This window comes from Gouania willdenowi, chromosome 9 (assembly GCF_900634775.1).
Source record: "Gouania willdenowi chromosome 9, fGouWil2.1, whole genome shotgun sequence".
Lineage (NCBI taxonomy): Eukaryota > Metazoa > Chordata > Actinopteri > Blenniiformes > Gobiesocidae > Gouania > Gouania willdenowi.
The window spans coordinates 38,601,618-38,625,186 of NC_041052.1; the positions used below are offsets into that span (position 1 = coordinate 38,601,618).

At 40.9% G+C, this 23,569-nt stretch overlaps 1 protein-coding gene across 1 annotated transcript; it reads left to right on the forward strand.

Annotated features, from left to right (window-relative positions):
* Positions 1–1,578: 1,578 nt before the first annotated feature.
* Positions 1,579–21,504, forward strand: cmya5 (cardiomyopathy associated 5). Its single transcript, XM_028458578.1, has 14 exons — positions 1,579–1,942; positions 4,167–4,794; positions 6,164–9,205; positions 13,374–13,469; positions 13,542–13,760; positions 14,290–14,312; positions 14,379–14,503; positions 15,066–15,200; positions 15,346–15,492; positions 17,267–17,414; positions 17,498–17,631; positions 18,516–18,633; positions 20,802–20,978; positions 21,067–21,504. Exons 1-14 carry the CDS (start codon positions 1,866–1,868, stop codon positions 21,317–21,319), a joined length of 5,322 nt encoding a protein of 1,773 aa, XP_028314379.1. The 5' UTR covers positions 1,579–1,865; the 3' UTR covers positions 21,320–21,504.
* Positions 21,505–23,569: the final 2,065 nt, after the last annotated feature.

Consider the following 23,569-nt stretch of genomic DNA (forward strand, 5'->3'; position numbering starts at 1 on the left):
CATCAATAAATAACAAAACAACTGAAAAGTATGCAAAAAAGACACCAAAAATAAATATAAATCACTCAAAAAACACTAAATGACAACAAACATACAAAATCACTACAACAAAACTACACACAAAAAAGAAAAAATTACAAAATGATAAAGAAAAAACACTAAATGAACACATAAATCACTTCAGAAACATAAAAAATTTTACGAAATCACAAGAAAATGCACGGAAGGACTACACAAATACTCAAATCTACTCAAAACACACGACGTTTACAAATAAACACAAAATAACTAAAAAGTATAAAAACTACACAAAAAAAAGTAAATCACTCCAAAAATGCTAAATAACAAAAACTGACTCCAAAAAACCTTACATAATCACTAAAAAAGTACAAATTTACACAAAAATAGCTGAAAAAGTACACAAAAATACATAAATGCCTTCAGAAGCACAAAAAACCTACTAAATTACAAGATAAATACACAAATTTACTCTAAAAACACAAACTAAATAAACAGAAATTATTTGAAGAGCAGAAAAAAATACACAAATTTACTTTAATAACACACAAGACGTCTACAAACAAACACAAAATATGAAAAGTATACAAAACTACCCCAAAAATACACATAAATGACTCCAAAAACACTAAATGACATAAAAACACACAATCACTAAAAATACAACGACTATAAATTAACACACCCTCAGATCAGATACAATCACATGTTTGTGTCCCTGCTGTGATGCTAGTTCCCTGTCTCTGTTTATTAGGCCGGGCTACCAGACTCAAAACGCCACTCACTGTTGTTGTTGTTGTTGTTGTTGTGTACACTAGTTCAAATTGCTACTCCTCTGTTTTCGCCCCCGCCAAAAAAAAAAAAGAAAGTCTATTTCTCATTTATTTGCAAATCAAATATTGCGACAGTTGGTGGTACCAAATCATTGACACATACCAATATATGAATGGGGCCCATTACCTTGTATGTGTCATGGGGGCGCCAGGGGGCCTTCGTGGGCCACATTTTTCAAATGACTACTCCTCCGTTAATGCTTGTTGAATCGTGCTGTAATTTGACATGAAAATTCTATGAGCAGATGTCAACAGCCTCTCAGAGTCCTTTTTAAAAGGGGGGGCGCCCACCCCCCCTTTTCCGGTAATTTCTAAATTTAGCGGAACATAGTCGTGTGATATATTGTTTCAAAGGCAATTCAACGTAGATCACAATTTTATGTCACACAACTTCATTTGTTTTACTCGGTGGAACCAAGTCATTTCACTGAATCCTCGAGAACGTAGTACGTGGTATTTGGCGCTGAGACGTTCCACAGGCCCGTCCGTAGTTCATCAAAACATGTTTATACAGATTTGTGTTTGTGTACTCACTGTCTGGATAAATATAATGATAAAACTCTTCCCTGTTCTGTGGTTTTGTGAGGTTGCATGTGTCACACGTGTGAGAGTGTGTGTCTGTATTGTGTGCAGCAGCAGCAGGGTCTGGGATAATGTTTCATCCTGAGGCCTATATTTAACCCTTTTGAACTTAAAGTCACACTACTCCATTAGCCCCCGGACTCTGAAACACTCCCCTTTGTTTTTTAATAATCACGCTCTTTAAAACCAGATAATTCCCAGCTTTTACCTCCCATCATGATGGTTGAGCAGCAGGTGAAACACTTACTATCTGAGAGCATTATTTGCCCGTCTTCACCTCCACTCTCCTCTTTCAGTCCCCACTGCTCTATTTCTGTCCCTCGCTGAGTCAGATGGACAGCTCCCAACTTAGACACACACAAACAGCCTGAGCAAAGCAAAGGAGAACCCGAAACACAGAAAAACTCCCGGATCCAGTGAAGATCAGGCGATATGGAGGAGTGTGAGAGCCTGCCGGAGTTTCAGTGTGAAGCTTCAGACGAGGACGAAGTGGAGGAGCTACAAAACAGGTGAGACTTGGTTTAAGTCTCCAATAAACAAGTGTGTTGGTTCTTAATCTTATCTTCTTGTTGGGAGAGAGAAGCTTGGAGGTCTCTTCTTCTTCTCTTGAGGATATAAATAAAGCACGACTTCCTGTGAACACATTATAGGGTCAGTGCTTTGTTAATGCATGATCTCTGGATTTAGTCACACATGACATTTATTTAGATTCACTCTGGGTTCCTTTGCTAATGTTGCCATGTTGGAATTATAAGCGAGCATTGATATGTTGCCAGGCATCTGTCGACGCTTCTGGATGTCACCGTGCTCTGAGACCATATATTCAAGCCTGGATTTGATTGATTGATCATTTTGGGCCTGTACTACGAAGCTGGATATCCTCTAATCGCGCTAACTTCCAGGATCTATTGTGTGTGTGGTGTACTACGACGCTGGCTAACTTCTTACAGGGCTAAATCTTGGATGAACCCTAACCTGGTCGGGAGTAGGTTTTGTTCTGGATAAGATCTGAGCGAGTTTAAAAGTCCTGCTCTCTGACTAATCAGTTCTCTTAAAAAATAACCCCCCCAAGAAAAGGTGGATCATCATTCTGTGAACACGTCACTATGTGGATCTGATGTGACGCAGGCAGAGAGAATATTTAGACATTGATGCAATACTTTCATTTACCCCGTTGACATCCTATAGGAAACATACGTAGATTCTATCTGACCTACATTAGTCAGCTGATGAAACCATGTGTGCACACACTAATAGTCTACACACATAGGAACTATTGTACAATCACGCAGAGTCATTAAAACATTTAAAAGAAAGATCTTCTTTTTTCTTACTCCAACTATTACAGCAAAATACAACAACACTAACATCTAATCTATGTTGGAGGAACTGTGGAGCGATGAGGGATTTTACTCATGTATTTTGGAATTGCCCCAAGATAGTAGAGTTCTGGAGAGGTATAGAAAAAGAGTTAGAGAAACTAGTGGGTATCAAACCTCCTTTTGTTCCAGCTGTTTGTGTGTTAGGTAGTGTCGTGTTCAAGACCACACTATCCCAGACCAAGTCTTGCCCGAGACCAGAATGCACCGAGACCAAGACAAGACCGAGACTTTCGGGAGCCGAGACCGAGTCAAGACCATAAACATTTTTTTTAAATTTAAAAAAATATATAAATAAATAAAATTATGACAAGGTTCGACAGTCAAATAACATTCTTTAGTTTTAGTTTCTTTTTAATACATTTGACGGACAAAAAAGGTGCCTGCAAAAAAATTAACTAAAATATTAAAACTACTACTGCTACTGATAAATTCACAATTATTCTACATATTTGAAAACAAGATTTTTATGTCAGCTGAATGTACAGCTAGTGTTTAAAAGTATTTATGCCAAGAAATAACATGTCTGGTCACCTACACACCACAGAGTGTTTCCTCTTTGCTGTGCTTTTACAAATGTATTCTTTGTGGTTCGTGAAACCAAATTTCACAACCAACAAGTTAGAGGACATGTTTAGCTCCGCCTCTCTCTCCTGATTGTGTGTGCGTGTGTCACACACGTCACTCAGTCACATTAAGGAATGTTGCAGTCATTATACGGGGTAGATTAAAGAATGAATAAAGGATTGTTTTATCCCGTTCTTCTCGTTATTATCACATTATAAAAAAGTTTAAAAATAGCAGGAATTAATGCTGGTCTTGAACGGTCTTGAGGGAAAATCCCGAGTCTGGGCAGCCCGAGTCAAAATGCTGCAGAGACGAGACCGAGATCTTTAAAATTTGGTCTCAAGACCGGTCTCGACTACTACAACACTAGTGTTAGGCATTGTAACTACTTGGTGATTCTATTAGTAGCATAAAAAGACAATCACAGCTTCTTGGATGAACCCACAACCCTCTTCTCAGTGTTTGTTATTGGTCTGACGCTATAATCTCCACCCATGTCACAGGAGCGCACACGTAGCCAGGCTGAAATCACCTGGGTTAAGTGAGCATGTTTATATCCTGCTTCCTAGTACAATGGCACTCTGACTGAGAATGTTTTGAGGATTTACTGCCCTGGAGTATGAGCAGCGTGTAGCAGACACAGATGTCACCTGTTTGTGATGTAGATTTATATTTGATTCCTGGCTTTATTCTGGCCTTTGAGTTCTGCTCTTCCTCTTCTCAATGAATGACACAAACACTCTAAACTCAGTCCTCTAACTCGTGAGTTTGCTCTTCTCTCCCTCAGTCTTCGAGAAGTGGTCCAGGACCCCTCGGTGAGGCCCAGACTGCAGTGTCTCATGGTGGATCCGTCCTTCTCCATGGTGACTGTTCAGAGCGAGGACAGCGGCATTGTTTGGGAGACAGCCTCCAGTCGCTGCTCCACGCCCTGGGCCTCTGAGACAAGCTCCACCTCAGAGGCCTATAGCATGGAGGGCTCCGGGGCCGCTGGGAAGATCACCATTGTCTTTGACGAGGAGAAGATCGTCCGCAGGAGGACTAGGTCTGGTGGGAGAAGCAGCAGGCTGCGAGACAGGCTGAGCAGAGCCGGCAGCTCCAGGTCGGCGTCAGCTCTGGGAGCAGAGAGGCCTGAGATGATGGAAGTGTCCCTGCCCAACGTGAGAGAGGAGAAAAGCAGCACCGAGGCAGACCTGGAAGGATTAAAGAGCAAAGATCAGCAGCTTTTCAGCCTGATTTCTGAGGGATACGAGATACTCAACATCAGAGTTCCTTCCAAGCTTCCCACTGTGGACGAGGAGGAGAGCACAGAGCTCCAGGACAACTTGTCCTATTTAAAGCAGACATCAAAAATCAAGTCCAGAAATCAGCTCGACACGTCACAGCCCAGTGACACTGAGCATGTGACAGAGGAGCAGGTAGGAATCAGAATAATCACTGCTTCAACCACATACGTCTATCTGCAACCCATAATGATGCTCAATTTTGGAGTTTGTGCTGATATTTCCTAATTTCATCACAACTCATTTGGTCGATCACAGATACCAATATTGTTCCCTCCTCGCCTATTTACAGATCCAGACTTATTCTCTTACTCTTCATCATGTTGGCAAACGCAGACATAGGATGAAGCTCAAAATGATGGAGCATCAATAACCATTCCTTCTGCAAAATAAGTTAAAATACTTCAACTGACACCATTATGTAAAACATGTCGTATTTATTCACATTAAGATCCAAGCATTCTGTGTCGTAGATATTGAGGGTGTGGGAAAAAATTGATTCGGCAATATATTGCGATATTTCACTGCAAGATTGTCGTATCGATCCAAAAAATTTCCAAATCGATTTTTTTAATCATGTTTTTTAACGAAAAACCCATTTAATTGCGCCAACATATGTGTAGCACGTAAACGCCACTAGGTGTCAGTGAACCACATCAGACCTTGTTAAACGACCTCACTAATCAATGCATTTCAGCTTACAAGTTTTATTTTCATAAAACATACTGGGCACTTTTATAGATATACTGTATGTGGTTACTTCTTAAAGAATTTAAGAATTTAACAGAATCTGTTGTAAAAGCAAAAGTTCAACTTTTGTTAAATATTATTATTTATATTATATTATTTTTGATAATTATGTTTTTGATATCGTTACTTGAATTACAGTCAGTTACCATTTAATTTTTCTCGAAAGTTGTATTTCATACAATTTTGTACTTGTATAGGTGAAATTTGTAACTATTGATATTGCGATATATCGTATTGTTTAGTATCGGGATATATGGTAATATGACATGCAAATCGTAAAGCGCATCGTATCGTCAGATTCAAGGCAATGAAAAGATCATATCAGGAACTACATCACATAGGAAACTTAAATTTGGTATAGTAATAAAGCTCCTCCTACTTTCTCAGAGTATACAAAAACACCTGCTTAATCCCGTGGACATGCCAGCCCCTCAAAATTGGAAAAAGGTTTGTTTCCCATGTGATGTCATTTCTGAGATATTGGAAGCCGAACATGGAAGAAAAATAAGGACGCACAAAAATCAACACATAACCTCCATTAAAATGCCCATATCTCAAAAAGTATTCATCCAATCAAACTAAAAATGTACAGTGTGCCAATTGAATAATCACGGAGCAATTGGTAAAAATCATCAGACTTTTTGAGACCAAAGTGCGTGGGCCATTTGTGAAATTACATGAAATGATCCACGTTTATTCGCGTTGTGAGGGCAGACGTTGCTTTATTAACTCCTTGCGTTTGTTGTTTCCACAGCCATTGAAATCAAAAGCAGAGACGGAGGTGGAGCTCGTCCATGCGTCTACTCTGAAGGACAGTAGCAGTGACATTGACTATTTTGAGAAGTTCACCCTTTTGGATGAGACGGTTCCTGGAGAGCAAGTCCCTGAACATCAGGAGGAGATTCAGGAACCTGAGGAGAGATTACCACCAGAGGAACCTGCAAAGGAGACACCCAAAGACAGCTCTGATGCTTCAGAGGAACCCTTCGTGATTGTGACAGATGTGGACATCAATGGGGAGCACCTGGATGAGATGTTTTATGGAGAACTTCCTCCAGCAGATGCTCCGGTGGACCAGGCCCCGACAAGAACACGCCGGGAAACTGAAAGGTCGACAAAGGAGAATGGCTCTGTGTTGTTTGGGAGTGAAGAGACCATCCTGACACCCATCTTCATCTCCCCTGGACCTCCCAAAATCATCGACCCCATCCTGCTGGAGGAGCCTACTGCAATGTCCTTCATGTACTCAGACCTTTACGAAGACGCCGTGGGCGACAGGAGGAGGAGCGATGAGGAGCGCTCTGAGGCGGAGAGCGTCGTGTCTGAGCCGCCGTACAGGAGACGTTTCTCTGATCCTGAGGAGGCCGAGGGCTACTTGGAAAAATTCACTCTGAAAGATGATATCCCCTCAGTGGACCATCCACCACAGGAGACGGAGGATAAAAGGAGTGATGTCAGGATGATGTGGCCACAGAGTATGTTTGAAATGACTGGATGTCTAACCAGAGCCGTCAATGAGGAACACGAGGAGAGGACAAAGATGAAGGGAGCGAAGATCCAGGAGAAGAGTGAAGATGTGCTTCCTCCTGCGTTGGATCATCACCAGGATGTAAGCGAGGATTATTCTCAGGAGCCTCCAGGGATGAAAGGAGAAGATCAACAAGTGATGGTTGAGTTAAAAACAGAGCAGGTCAATATTCCCGGCACTCACCAGGAGGATTGGAATCTTGGAACCAAAGGGACGAGTAAAGAACGACAGAAAGAAGACGAAGACGAAGAAAAAAGGTGTGAGGAAATAGTGACACCAGAAGGATGTGAGAAGGTTCATGTAGTCACAAGGCCACAAACCGCTGATGTAGGTTCTTCTTCTTGTGAGGCAGAGGGTGTCATGGTTCTGGCAGCTGATGAGAAGATGGAGACTGAGGCTGAAGCACCTTCACCCTGTGAGCTTCACCCAGGAGATGATGCTCCAGTGGAGGTTCTCACTCACTGTGACGGTGCTGTGCACACCGTGGTGGAGGTCACAGAAACAGCAGTGAGTGGAAAAGAGAGTCTAACCCAAGTGCAGATTGACCTTCAGGATGTCACATGTGTGGAACCCAAAGGAGAGAAACTACGAACAGAAGAAGCGACTGCTGAGAAGGTCCCTCAATGTTTACCCGAAGCTTTGCAAACTGAGCAGGAGATGGACGTGAAAGGAGAAGAAACTCAACAGGAGCAACATCACATTACCGTAACTGAGCATCAGCAGGAATCAGTGACAGAAGAAACCTTATCTTTGGTTCAGGACATTGTCAATGCAGGCGATGAGTTCGTCCTCCTGGTTCCCAAAGGACAAGCTGTAGAGATGGACATCGAGGCGGCCACAAGTGATGCCACCGCAACTCCTCAACCAGAAGATAAACCTGAACTTCAGACTGAAGAGGAAGACTCTAAGGTTGACCAACACATGGAGGTAGAATCTGTGACAGAAGAAACCGTATCTTCTGTCCAGGACATCGTCATTGCAGGCGATGAGTTTGTCCTCTTGGTTCCCAAAGGACAAGCTGTAGAGATGGACATCGAGGCGGCCACAAGTGATGCCACCACAACTCCTAAACCAGAAGATAAACCTGAACTTCAGACTGAAGAGGAAGACTCTAAGGTTTACCATCACGCAGAGGCAAAATCAGTGACAGAAGAAACTGTATCTTCTGTCCAGGACATCATCAGTGCAGGTGATGAGTTTGTCCCGCTGGTTCCCAAAGGACAAGCTGTAGAAATGGACATCGAGGCGGCCACAAGTGATGCCACCACAACTCCTAAACCAGAAGATAAACCTGAACTTCAGACTGAAGAGGAAGACTCTAAGGTTTACCATCACGCAGAGGCAAAATCAGTGACAGAAGAAACTGTATCTTCTGTCCAGGACATCATCAGTGCAGGTGATGAGTTTGTCCCGCTGGTTCCCAAAGGACAAGCTGTAGAAATGGACATCGAGGCGGCCACAAGTGATGCCACCACAACTTCTCAACCTGAAGATAAACCTGAACTTCAGACAGAAGAGGAAGACTCTAAAGTTGACCAACATGTGGAGGTAGAAGCAGAAGTTCCTGTGAAAGTACAACCGGTACATGAGTGTGAGGAACCTGCTCCCCCTGAGGAGCTTCACACAAACAGAGAAGAACTGGAGAGATACATGGAGAAGGAGGAAGATGTTCAGTGTTCCCTGAGGAGCTTCACTCCTCTGGAGGATTTGTCTGAGCTTCAAGAAGATGATGTTCAAACAACAAAGCAGTACAGAGAAGAAAAGCAGGAGGATGGTCCAGAGGCTGAGATTATCACAGAAGAAGCTGTTCAGGAATTTAATCTGCGCAAAAAAGAACAAAGACAGACGGAGGAGGAAGAGGACGCCTTAGTGAAGTCTGAGGATGTGCTCACTGAGCTGGAGTATGAGGTGATACATCCACAGGAGGCTGAGGACATCATGGAGCCTGAAGCACAGAGAGCAACAGAAGAACCTGAAGCATGGAGAGAAACGGAAGAACCTGGAGAACGTGAGACGGTCCTGAAGAACGAGGAGGAGACAGAGAAGGAGGATATGTGTGTGGACGAGGAGCTGATGGAAACCGACTATGACATCATTGATGCTGAGGAGGAGAGGGAGGCTCGTCTGGCCGCGGAGCTGCAGGGGATGGACTGGTTCTGTGTCCCCTGTGGGAGTCTGCTCACACTGGAAGACCAGCAACACCACAGCTCCCAGCAAGACCACAGCCACCAGATCAGCTCAGTGGACCAGTGCTACGAGGAGATCAAGGTCAGCCATCCGTCCATCCGTTCATCCATCCATCCATCCACATTTGAATTGTAATCTTAATGATTAGGTTGGGATTAAAATAAAAATAAATTTAAAAAAAAAGAAATCAAAAGATTAAAACAAAATAAATGAATAAGATAAATACATAAACAAAATGAAATAAATAAATAAATAAAGCGCTCAGAGAGCTCAAACCTCCGCCAAGCTCCAAATCTGCTCTTTCCTAGATCTTATCAATTATCTGGATCAATGATCCTGATCATGGTTTCATGATCATTCTCACTTTAAAGGTTTGGAAGAAATGTTTACCCTCATTAATAACCATACAGTGTCCAAATGTAGAGACACCCCCAAACTCGGTGGGGGTTATTGAGGAACCAACCTGGCATAATCGAGTCAAATTTTATCAAGTTTGGTCAGTAACGAACCAAGATATGAATTTTTAAAATTTTGCCAATGATGAGAGACAGGGACTTTTTTTCAAACTGATCCTGAATCAGATTATGGATCTGGATCCTCTCCAAAATGTAATGGAATCTTCCATGCCTAAAGTCTGTCTTAGGTTTTAATCTGGTCAAAATCGGTTCAATATTTTTGATGTATGTAATCCTGCAAACAGAGAAACAAATAAACACAGGAAAAAAATGATAGTTCCTTTGTGGAGGTAATAAATAAATAGATAACTAGATAAAATAAAAAATAAAATCGGTAAAAAATATAATCAAAAGATCTAATGCGAGTTCTAGCGCTGAAGGTGCAGCTAACACACTATCATAGCTTTGGTTGACCGTAAACCAGTTCTCTCTCTGACTTTTCCAGTAAAGCTGCAGCTTCCTGTCTCCCAGACTTCAGGCCCAGCTCATGAAGTGTTGATGATGCAATGCTCTGCTTTTATCAGTGCAAAGGTTCAACATGACTTCATCAAGCATAGACCGATATGTGATCCGTTCACAAACAGGCCATTCTTTCCAGATATAAATTCTATTTTTATCATTATTCTTGTTTTTATTTCAGCCGTTTTATTCCTTTGTTGCTGCTTTTAGGAATTTTAGTTGGACAACAATATAAAAATAAAATTTTCAGCATAAACAAGCATCTATAGAGAGTTAAATGTACCTTATATACTCCCATCCATCTTTCACAAATCATATCTATTGGACAAAAACATGTCAGCGACTTGTTCTGTGTCATTTGCATGTTCTCCCTGTGCAGGTACAGCGAAGTTCACTGTTGACTCTTCCTTAGTTATGTATATGCGTATGTTTTCATTACGTCACGTGTCAAACTTCAGGCACACGGGCCAAATCCGGCCCTTTAGAGCATCCAACATGTCCCGTGGTAGAAAGTAAAAATGACAGAAAAAACTTGTGGAAATCACAGAATAATTCAGTTGTAGAAACTCCACAATGTTTCCCACGGCTCACAGTTTTACATGCTTACGTCACATGATGGCGGGTTTTTGTTTTGTTTTTAATCTCAAATTGTTGAAAGAACTCTTCGTATTTGTTTTTAAACCCCGTAACTTTCTCAAATTATTTCACAAAATCAAGGAATTTAAGGTGAAGATTCTGCAGGGACTGATGTATGTCATTGTCGGTGTCTTACATACTTTATATATAATTTACATTGTTGAAATAAACGTAACTAAAATGAGTTTGACAACCCTGCTCTACGTGATAAAGTGGCATCACGTCAACTTCCACTTTCTGCTATGAAATACAATAGCAATATAAAAAGGAATGTTTATGTTGTGTACGTTTTTTTTTTAATTTATTAATTCATTGAATTGAAGCAACTTCTTTTTGATGGAATAATAAAGACACAAATCTACGTTCACATAGGAAGGTCCTGGAACAGGATACACTCAGTCCATTCATTTGGTCCAAAATATGCTTTTTGCATCAATCCTTGAACATTTGTGTGGAAATGTAATTGCCTTTCAGCTCAAGGACTCACTCTTTGGGTTTTAATTCATTGTGGGGCAAAAGCAACGCAAAAAAAGTGTCTGATATTTGAATAATCCAGTTTTTAGAAACAGTCTTTGAATGCTGTGATAAAATAATAAGATTATGAAGATATTTATCATCCATGTCAGTCCTGTGTGGTTTCCACCTGCACATTCCATGTCAAAAAATAAATGCAATGGTTTTAACATTTGTTAATAAACAATTAATGATTGTAAGACACAGAGGCAAGCTACAATGGCCTCATGTAAAGGATATTCAATATTTGTGAGTGGTGAAAAGACCCAAAGTTGGGGAAGTTGCATAAATGTGTTTTATATCTCAAGAAAGAGTAACCTTTATACTATATGTTAAAATAGAGTAATATGAGTGAGATATCTCACTATGGGGATACACACTCCCTGTAGCCCTCAGAAGCACCTTTCTCAATCCGCCAAGCCCTGATTGGCTGGAAAGAACTTTTCATCCGCCGGGGACGCTCCCACCCTCTAAAAGAGGGAGGGCGGATGTACGGTTCCTCATTCAAAATAAGCACCTCTTCTCACTTGTTCGAGCAAGAAGGGTTGTCTGGCGAGACATCTCACTCATATTACTCATAGAACTGGGGTTCTATGAGGGCGACCGTGGCTCAGGTGGTAGAGGGTCGTCTTCTGATCGAGAGGTTGGGGGTTCGATCCCAGTACCTGACTATGTGTCGAAGTGTCCTTGGGCAAGACACTGAACCCTAAGTTGCTCCCAGTGGTCGACTAGCGCCTTGCATGGCAGTCCTGTCCCACTGGTGTGTGAATGTGGGAGTGATTGGGTGAATGAGCTGATATGTAAAGCGCTTTGAGACTGCTTCAGTGTGGTGATAAAGCGCTATATAAAATCAAGTCCAAGTCCATATACATAACCTAAAGTTCTATTTCCTAATATTTTGTGAGATTTCTCACTATGGGATATGGCAACTCCCGTAGTCGAGCAAAAAAAACAGCCTGCAGGGCAGAGTCCGTCATTCATCAGGACAGCAAACAGTCCAGCATGTAAACCCGGACAAACGTGAGGGGCGAGGAGGAGGAGGGTTGGGGGAGCCCGTGTGCTCACTTCATAAAAAACGGACAATCAGTGGGAGCTGACTCACCGTTTGATCCCAAAACCCACATAACAGGCTGCGATCGCCGCCAAATACACTTTACTAGACATCTCACGTAGTATTATGAAATAGAACAGTCTATAAACATAGCTCAAAACTGATGAAATTACTGTGAGCTGAGACATGTGTATAGTAGACCCAAACATGCTGGAGCCCCAAATTCCAACAATTTTTTTTGCAATTTTGAAGGGCTGGCATATCCACCATAGAGGACGTATAGCAGACTGTATATTCTGAGAGAGTAAGTGGAGCTATGTTACTATACTAAATTTCAGATTCCTATGTGATGCAGTTCCTGAGTAATAGACCCATGCCACATGACCTCACAGGTCACGTGATGTACGGCCCTCCGCTATGATGGAAGAACAAGTCACCGCAGGAAACGTTTTAGCGAAGCAGAGAGTCCACAGCGATGGTAAACTTAGCGCTGTGTTTGGGTGTTATAACACGGCTGGGACTGGAGTACACAAGTCATTCTTCAGGAAATTCAATTAAACTAAACTAAACTTAATTGTTTTATTTACATTGATCCAAGTGTGCAGATCTACTTTTCACACAAATTTATGTCGTCAATAAAATAGCTCAGAGTCTGAAAAACACGCTCATATTACAGATGAATTATGAAAATGACCCTGGATTTAACCACATGGAGTCCTTTATGAATAAAAGCAGCTACTTCACAAATCCAGCCACAAACAAACTGGTTGTAAACTTCCAGTCCCTTGAAACTTTTCATGTGGTCCATTGTGTGTGAGCTAGATGAGAGACTATTCAAGTAAACACACCCACGCAGGTGCATCCGTATAGGGCCGTCATCTTCCAAGATGGCGCTGGGTCAATGTGCCGTGATGTCAGTTGCAACGATCTATAGGAACCTGAAAATGGAAGAAAAATAAGGACACACAAAAATCAACACATACCCCCCTAACTAATTTAGGCATATCTCAAAAAGTATTCATCCAATCAAACAAAAAATGTACAGTGTGCCTATTGAATATAATTAAATTAACTTTCAGAACTTTTTGTGACCAAAGTGCATGGACCATTTGTGGAAATGACCCTTGTCCAACAGGAAACGCTGAGCGGCTGGATCTCTGAGCTTCAGGAGAGAACAGAGAACATTGAGGACTTGGTGTCTGAGCTGGAACTGGCCTACAACTCTGTGGAGGTACATCCCACAGCACAGTGACACTGCCAACAGAACACACAGTGTGCTACTTGTCCCTTGTCTCTGCTTCAGGACCAGTGTGTGGAGAGCGAGGTGGCCATGCAGGCTCAGAATGAGGAGATGATGGCGCTGGTGATGGACCAGTACAATAACATGTCCGTCAGCATGGAGGAGGAGAAGAAGGCCAAGCTGGAGCAGCTCTACGACCAGATCGTCTCCTTTCAGGAGAGCATCGACTCTGCTAAGGCTACGATAGAGAGCGCTTTAAGAGAGGCGGAGACCGAAGCACGGGTCAGTCCTCAGGGTTTATTCATCACACACTAAGGCTGGGGCGGGAAACTCTTATCATAGTTGGGCCACAAACACGTGATTGTATCTGATCAGAGTGTCATATTATCAACATTCATTTACAATAATGACCAATTACCTGTTTTTGTTGTCATTTTGTGTTCCTTTTGTTTATGTTTCTTCCGTAAGTGTATTTTTGTTGTTGTTTGTTGTGTTTTTGAGTCATTTTGTGTATATTTGATGTCAATTTCTGATTTTGTGTATTTTTGTGTGTATTTGTTGTCATTTTTGTGTATGTTTGTTGTTGTTTGAGTGTTTTTTCTCATGTTTCTTTGTTTACCTTTTTTTAATTTTTTTTGTCTAGACTCCAGAGTATTTTTTTTGTTTGTTTTCTCAAAGTAATTGTGTGCGTTTACTTTGGGGGCCGCGTAAAATTAGAGCGAGGGCCGCATGTGGCCCCACAGACCGCCTGTTGCCCACATCTGCATTAAGGGTTTATGACTAATGAATCCCTTCTGTTCTCTCTCACCAGCCACCTGAAGACATTCAGGAAAGGTAATGTGCGTGTGTGCGTGCGTGTGCGTGTGGACACAGAACTAAATGTTGCTGTTATTTAATTAGACTCAAAGCCGCTCTGGTCACAGCGTCCTCACTGGATCTGGGTCCCAAGGGCCTGCTGGTGTTTCAGGACTATGCCAAGGCCAATTCTTCCAGTTCAAACCTCACACAGCGTAAAGGAATCCCCGGTAGGTTACACACACACACGCGCACGCATGCACCAGACGGCAACAAAAACACACAAAACAGCAACAAAAGGACTCAAGAAATCCAAAAAATAATAGCAACACAAGCAAAATATCCAAAACCACTCCAGAAATACACAAAATGACTGTAAATACACACAAACCTGCAACAAAAAATGCCAAAAACACACACTACTGCAACAAAATCAGACAAAACATCAACAAAAACTTTCAAAAAGTGTAACAAAAATACACTGAACAAAACAGCAACAAAAATACACAAAATAGCAACAAAAGGACTCCAAAAAGCCACAAAATGAGTGTGAAAACACAAAACACAACAACAAAAACACCCAAAAATGCAACAAGAAAACAAAAAACTGCAACACGAATACACAAAAATATGCAGAAAACACACAGTACTGCATCAAAAAAATACACAAAATGCAAAATAAACAACAAAAACATAAAACTGCAACAGAAATATACAAAATAACAACAAAAAGACACAATGCACACAGACTGTGGCTGTGGCAGTCATGGTTCTTGCTGGTTTGTGTCCCAGTTCCTCAGAGACCTTCACTACATGTGCAGGAGCCGGGCTCAGCCACCAGCACCAGTGTCACCGTTTATTGGAAGGTCAACCCTGAAGACGTTATCGACTGCTTCCAGGTCTACTGCATGGAGGATCCTCAAGGCGGTAAAGTCTTTCCATCCTTTTGTCATTTTAAAGAATCAAATGATCAGAAATGATATGTAGTTGGACTTAGTAAAAAGAACATTTGATTATTCTCTGAAGTGGATCTTATGGAGGATGAACTCCTGTCTTGTCCTCCTGCTCACAGCCGTATCAGAGGAATATCGAGTGACTGTGAAGGAGAGTTATTGTGTGTTGGAGGAGCTGGAGCCTGATAAGATGTACAAAGTGTGGGTGATGGCCGTCAACTACTCCGGCTGCTCCCTGCCCAGTGACAGACTGCTCTTTAGAACAGGTAACATGGATCTAAATCATCCTACATCAAACATTTTTAATGCACACTTCTTTTTCCTCTTCTTTTTAATTTTTTACTTTTCTTATTTTTATCATTTTTTTCTTTTCTTTCCCCCCTTTTTGACTCTTTTTTCTTTACTTTTGTTCCTTTATTTTTTCTTCTGCATATTTACCCTTTTTCATTTTTGTTACTTCCCACCTTTTTTTCTTTTCCTTTTCGGTTCCCCTTTTTTATTTTCCCTATTTCTTTTCTCTTTTTCTTTTTTTTTTCCTTTTTCCCCTTTTTATCTGCATTGTCCTTTTCCCCTTCTTTTGCTCTTTTTCCTATTCTTTTTTCTTTCCACATTCTACATTTTCTTTTTACACCCTTTTTCTTTTCTTATTTCCTTTCTTTTTTCTCATATTTACCCTTTTTCATTTTTTGATCTTGTTTTTTCCTTTTTTTCCTCCTTTGTTCTTCCACCCTTTATTTACTGTTTTATTTTCCATATTTCTTTTCCCCATTTTTCAGATTTCTTTATTTTTTGTTTTTTGTTTTTCCCTTTTTTAATTTGCAATGTCCTTTTTTTCTCTCCTTCTTTTCCTCTTTTTTCCTATTCTTTAAAAAACAAGTTTGGATGAATTACGGCCGGGCCGAGTCAAATGACTCGGTTCCACCGAGTAAAACAAAATTGTGCGACATAAAGTCGTAATCTACGTTGAATTGCCTTTGAAACAATATATAACGCGACTATGTTCTGATAAATGTAGAAATTGCTGGAAAAGGGGGGCCCTGAATCAAATTGTGCGAGGCATAATCATAATATACGTTGAATTACCTTTGAAATAATATATCACACAACTATGTTCCCATAAGTTGGGAAATTACCGGAAATAGGGGGTGGGCCCCCAGTCCCCATTTTAGTAAAAGGGCTCTCATCATATTCATTCATAGAGTATTCATACCACTGCATTCCAATCTCATGAGAACCAACAGAGTAGTCGTCATTTGAAAAATGGGGCCCCCGGGGGCCCTCTGGCACCCCCGTGACACGCACGGGGTAATGGGCCCCCTTTATATATTGGTATATGTCAATGATTTGGTACCACCAACCGTCGTAAAATTTGACTCGCAAATAAATGACAAATCGACTTTTGGGTTTTTTTCTTCTTTTTTTGGGGGCCCCTTGGGGACCCCCGTACCCCAAATTGAAAATCAGGCTCTGAGTGTCAATGCGTACACATTCATAGATTATACTGTAGCTACCAAATTTCAGTCTGATCCTTTCACAAATTACAGAGGAGTAGCGATTTTAACTAGTGGTCACAAGAAGAAGAAGAAGAAGAACAAAGTGAGTGGCGTTTTGAGTCCGGTAGCCCGGTGTCATGTACTGAGTTCACATCGTACTGAGATTGTATATGCACATATATGCACATGCACACTACCGAAAAATGAATTTTTGCTAAAAAGAATAATAAAAAAAAATTCATTTTTCTTTATTTTTGTTTTCAAAGTGAACGTACACGTGTCCTATTTGTTTATTGGATTATGTTCGGGTTATAATCTCAGTACGGAGGTAAACATAAAAATACATATTACCCCTTTTTTCCTTTGCTTTTTTCTTTCCACTTTCTTTTATTTGTCCTTTCTTTCCTTTTCTTTCTCCCCCTTTTTTCTTCTTCTTTTCTCCTTTTAAAGTAAAGACAAACTACAAAGTGAACGGCTCTGATGTCTGTCTGTATAAATCAATGAGTCCTGGTGAGTTACTGGTGTTTCTCGTGTGTGTTCCTGACAGCTCCGTCTGTTCCGAGCATCAACACTGAGCTCTGCACTGTTCTCTGGGATTCAGCCACACTGAGGTGGACTTCCTCCAAACACACTCCTGGACAGAGTTACACACTGGAGTACTGCCGTCAGTACGAAGTGGAGGGAGAGGGGCTGAGGTGGGAGAGCGCACATCATTTCAGTCAGAAATAGAAGTTTTTCCTCACTCACTTTCCATGTTTGTGTGCATTAAATGTTTCAGATCCATCGCAGGGATCAGCAGCTGTGAACATAAAGTGGTGCTGCAGCCCAGTGAGAGCTACCTGTTCTACATCAAAGCTGTGAATGAAGCTGGAGCCAGTGAGCAAAGTGAAGCTGCTCTCGTTTCTACAAGAGGTGCAAAAAAACACATCCATTTAACCACATTAATACTAACAAATAATACAAACTCTCAGTTCTTTATGGATGATCTATGAGCCAAGTTAGCTTACTGTTTGTGTTTTGTAGTAATTTTGTGTATTTTTGTTGTCGTTTCGTATATTTGTCTGTCATTTTGTATATTTTGCTCATTGTTTTGTTTATTCTTCTGTCATTCTGTGTATATTTGTTGTGGTTTAGTGTGTTTTTTGAGTCTTTTTTGTGTTTTTGTTTGTTTGATAGTAATTTTGTGTATTTTTTCTTGTTTTGTCTATTTTCTGTCATTCTATGTATTTTTATTGTTTCGTATATTTTTCTGTCATTCTGTGTATTTTTGTTGTCATTTTGTATATTTTTCCCCACTTTCTGTGTATTTTTGTTGTTTTGTATGTTTTTAAAGTCTTTCGTGATTTTTGTGTGGTTTTGGACTCTTTTTATGTTTTTTTGTTGTCGTCATTTTGTGTATTTGCGATGTTCTTTTCTATATTTGTAGTCATCTTGTAAGTTTTTAGGGTAAATGTGTGTCGATTTGTCATTCTTTTGTATATTTTTCTGCAATATTGTATGGTTTTGGAGTAATTTTGTGTTTACATTTGGACCACTCACACAAAAACACATTCAAACCAATGGCCTCATATGACCCCGTGTCCGACTTACAGCGTTCCAATGCAGTTTTTACATTATCTGTGGGGCTACTGCTTATGTGTGCAACTTCCTGTGTGATAAAGCACAAAGAAACATAAACGACTGGCTTGGTTAAAGATAGAGCTCAAACTCTAACTTTAATGATATCCATGCAGTAGCACCACAGGGAATAAGCCTCTGTAAAGGAAAGCTGATCCATGATTCATCATCCATGACAGGGAGCAGGTTCCAGCTGCTGAGGGAGTCGGCCCACCCAGCTGTGGAGCTTTCAGAGGACGGCACCACGCTGACCTACAGCCAGGACGCACACAAAGCTGCAGCAGCTTCAGACAAACAGTGAGTGTGACGCACAAACACATGCTCCCCTGTACCCCCGCTCAGAGGTGTTTCAATTACAACTCAATTACAATTACAGTGACCGACATTTTTTTCAAATAACAATTAAAATAACAAATATCATTTTTCCCCTGAAAGTCAATTACGTTCTCAATTACTAAAGATCAATTACAATGAATCATAATTGCTGCGCCTTTATTAAATAAGCCCATAGAACTTGTCCTTCCTCTTGTGTTAGCTTTCTGTTAGCATCTCGTATGATAACGGGTCAGTTTTGACCCACATCTTAAATCAGCTGTAAAATACACTCAAAAATATTATCTATCATCCATTTTGTTTTGCAGCTCTTGGTTACCTTGTTAGGCTTTCTTATCCATGAACATATTGGTATTCATATTTTTTGTGTGGGCGTCTGTCACTATACCCCTGGATTACAATTATTTTAAAAATGGGAAAATGTTCCTCAAGATTAGTAAAAAATGAGTGACTACGTCTGTGTAACACATAAAACTGTAACATGGTTCCCCAGGTTTGCGTTTAAAGAGGCAGTATTGTGAAAAAAATCACTTTATGATGTTTTTGCTATAGTGTTATACATTCCTTTAGCCTCATTCAGAGGGACAAAGTCGAAAAAGTTCTGTTTCCTCCCTGCCTTGTTATTCCACATTTTGTAAAAAGTCAGCTTAAATGGGCGAGTTGGAAATTACTCCTCCTACCCTACAACAATGTGAGAATGTGAGCTCCTCCCTCTCAAACTACCTCACAGCTAAAACAAACACTGTGGTTTAATATAGAATATATATTATACTTTATTTTCATATATGTAAAGCATTGACGTGCCGTGAGCACAAGGGTAGGGTAGGCAGGGCGTTGCATATCGAGACCACCAATGTCAAACACCAATGACAATTCCATAAGTTTCTGCTGGCAAGTGTTAATCAAATAAAATTGAAAGAAGAAACATAAACAATTATTTAGTATAGCCTCCATATTCTCCCAACAAGAAATATCTCATGACACGACAGCGCAACCGTTGTTTGTGTTGGAAACACAGAAACACAGAGAAAATGACAACAACAACAACTCAGAACAGCCTCAGTGAGGATCATCCACAAAGTCAATCCTTCCTTTTGTTCCAGTATGAAACATTTTCTGACCTTACCTTTGCTGAAGGTCTGGTAACTCAGGTTTTGGTCTCCCATCTTCTAAAAGCTGTCGTTTTTCCTCCAAAGAAAGTTTCTTTATCGTCTCTAGCGCTGTCATCCTGCCTGTAGTGTTATCCCGCCCACTAGCTAGAGAACGTAGCAGCAGCCAGGTGATATCAATTCTATTATGCACTCTAAAGGTACGTATAGCATTTAGCATAGCACGGTTACGTCCAAAGGCAGCGTAGAGAGCTGCCTTTTTATGTAAATGGTTTTGATCTTGGGGAACTGACTGTGCATGCGCAAACACATAAAAACACGCTATGGAACAGAGGCAGAGCAGCAATGTGTTTTTGGGAGTGGGTGTGGCCTCCTCCTGCCTTACAGTGGCGTGAGACTGTGCAGCGTCTCTGCCGTACCAGGAAATAGCAATGTTTAGTCATTTGGGCTATGAAAAGCACAAAATGCTGACACTTTCAAACTTATAGGTACTGTAGGCTATCGGAAATGGAAAAATAATTAATTTATAATTATATTATAATTAAAACAAATAATCAAAATATCAATTCATCCTTGGGTAAGCACTACCTACCCTGACTGCAAGCTACAGACACAAAATGTATCTCTGCATTTAACCCCTCCCTGAGGAGCAGTGGGCAGCCACGGTGTAACGCCCAGGGAGCAGTTCCACTTTTAGTAGCCGTGAAACCGCCTCGTATCACCTTTGACATGATCTGACGTCTTTGTGACACAGTTTGACAAAGCGGTTGGACAAAACAAAAAATTATTTGAAGTTTTCTTGACTTCCGCGTTATATTGCAGACTCTTTTTGAATCATTTATCTGAATAAATGAAACCTTAACATATGATTCATGTTTTCACATGTTATTTTCACTTTCTCCTGCGGGCCAAATCGGATTCTCTGAAGGGCCAGATTTGGCCCCTGGGCCTTGAGTTTGACACATGTGAATTACACGCCCCCACTTCTTATTCAGTGTGAGTATTTGTGTGGTTTTCTTCTAGGTGTCCGTCCATCCTGGGGGAGTTGCTGCCCTCACACGGCGTTTACTACTGGGAGACGCTTGTATCCAGATGTGCTGCGTACAGGGTGGGCGTGGCTTACAGCTCAGCCAATAGGACAAGCTTCCTCGGGGAGAACAGCCTGAGTTGGTGTTTGCAGTGTTTTCCTACACCTTTGGGGTAGGTGTGACACGTAATGCTCTCTGTGAGCTGGGAGACGCCCAACGTGTGTGTGTGTGTGTGTGTGTGTGTGTGTGTGTGTGTCCAGGTGCAGGTATCAGCTGCTCCATGGGGACATCCAGTCCAGTGTGTTTTTCATTGACATGCCTGAGCGTGTGGGGACCCTCCTGGACTACCAGGGGGGACGTCTGTCCTTCTACAACGCCCAGAGCGGTCAGGTGATCGGCACCTTCAGACACACCTTCACCCAGCCCTGCCACCCGGCTCTGGCCCTGGAGCTGCCGGGCAGCCTGGAGATCAGCATGGTGCTGGAGGCACCGCACTTTAGCAAAGCCTGCTAGCTCTGCTCCTCCTCAATGTTTACACACCACAATGGAAAACCACTGACATTGGTCTGAGTGAAGACACCTTTGGTGTGATACACCCACAATGGTTTAGTCCTGGTGGCCCCCAAAGCAACTGCACACAGTGACTCTAAAAACACACAAAACTGCAACAAAAGCACACAAAAAGACAGAAAAACAAACAAAACAACAAATACACACAAAATGGCAACGAAAACACACAAAAAGACTCCGGGGGTATGCTACGAAGCGAGATTACTTCTTATCGCACTAACTTCCGGGATTTAATCAGTGTGTGCTGGACTACGAAGCTCGCTAACGTCTTACGAAGCTCGCTAACGTCTTACGAAGCTAAATCTCCATGGTAACTTATGCTGAATGATTAACCTGGTCAGGAGCAGGTTTTGCTCTGGCTAGGATCTTAGTGAGTGCTAAAGTCCCGCCTCCTGTCCAATCAGTTCTCTTAGAAAGGGAGCTGTTCAATAAAAGGTGATGTGTGAACACGTCTCTGTGTGGATCTGAGCTGACAGGAGAGAGAATATTTAGACATCGATGCAATCCTTTCATTTACCGATTACATCTGAGATTCTTATCTGGATGGACTGATAAAGTAAAATAAGTCAGCTGATAAAGCCTGCGTGCATCCGGCGCTTTCAGACCGATAAATTAATAAATCCCTTCATTAATTCATGTATTCTGGGGTAATGCAAAGAGCCTCAGGCCTGTAAGATAATAAAAAATTTAAATATATTCCACCTTATGATGTAGGCTGATCTGCATGAACGCAGCATCAGAGCCACAGACAAGGTAAAAGAAAGTGAAACTGATCAGAGTGTCTGTTTATTCTCTGTTTTTTTTTATCTCACTAATTTAAGTATTAACACACTTTTTGCTTTTACTGCAGCAACAGTGTTGTTTTTGGTCTGAATTATGGATTTTATTTCTTTATATTTTTAAAGAATTATTCCTCATTTGTGACGTTCTACAGTTCCTCCATGTGTGATTGGTCTGACGCTGTAATATCCACCTCCGTCACTGGAGTGCGCCTGTTAACCAGACTGAAATCAACACGCTGAGTTGTGATCATGCTTCGTAAAACAGCTTCTGTCTGACGGACGATGTTTGGTTCGTTGAAGCCCACTAACGGAGATTAATCCAGAATATAATTATCTAGATTCGTAGCATAGGTCCCAAGAACTCACAAAACTCCAACTAAAACTCACAAATTGACAACAAAGCACACAAAACAGAAACAAAAACATGCAATTTGACTCCAAAAACACATAAAATGGCAACAAAAACCCACAAAAAATCTATGAAAATACAGAAAAAAACAAAACAACAAAAACACACAGTTCCTTTGTCATTTGAATGTTGATCATGTGACCCTCAGATCAGATTTAATCACAGTTTTGTGGCCCTGCTGTGATAAAGGTCTAATTCTAGTTTAGATTTTAAAACAATTACCGATTCTTGATGTTTTAAGCCCGTTGGTAGAAAAAGGTTCATGCATGCTTACATTTTCCACTCCAGAGTGTTTATGAAAACAAATGACCTGTGTCCGCTCATTGTTCATGTGAATTTTGTAAATATCAGAGTTTAGTAGAATGAAGGAGGAGAGCTGAGTGTTTTGTACCACGTGTTGTTCTCTTCATAACAACACTGCAGCACTTTGTGTTTCATTATGTGAATAGTTCTGTATCGTGTAAATAACCCAAATAAAATACCATGAGATCACTGTCCTGTAAAGTCTTTGTCCTGCATTAGCAACAACAAACAAAGGATGCACTAGAGTTTAAAGATTATTGACTTCTTCTTATACTGACTCATATGGGTTATAGTACTGATGGTTATACTGACTCCAAGGAGAATCTAATTCTGAGGAGTTATACTGACTCTAAGGAAGGGTTCTATCAACTCTGAGGGAGTTATATTAACTCTGAGGGGTTATAAGCAAGGCAAGGCAAATTTATTTGTATAGTGCATTTCATACACAAGGAAACTCAGTGTGCTTTACATGATCAAAAAGTGCAACAGAAAACATTCAACAGCTTAAAATATATAAGATCATTAAAGCTGATATCCGGAGTTTCTGAGATATCTATATTTATGTATGATTCTTTTGAAATGTGAAAAAAACCAAAGCAGTCCTTTACTATGATCTACTGCTGGTGGTCATTCATATACATTGATGTATATAAGTCCCTCCTTCGTCTTATAGACTCCTATACAAATGGAAACAAACGC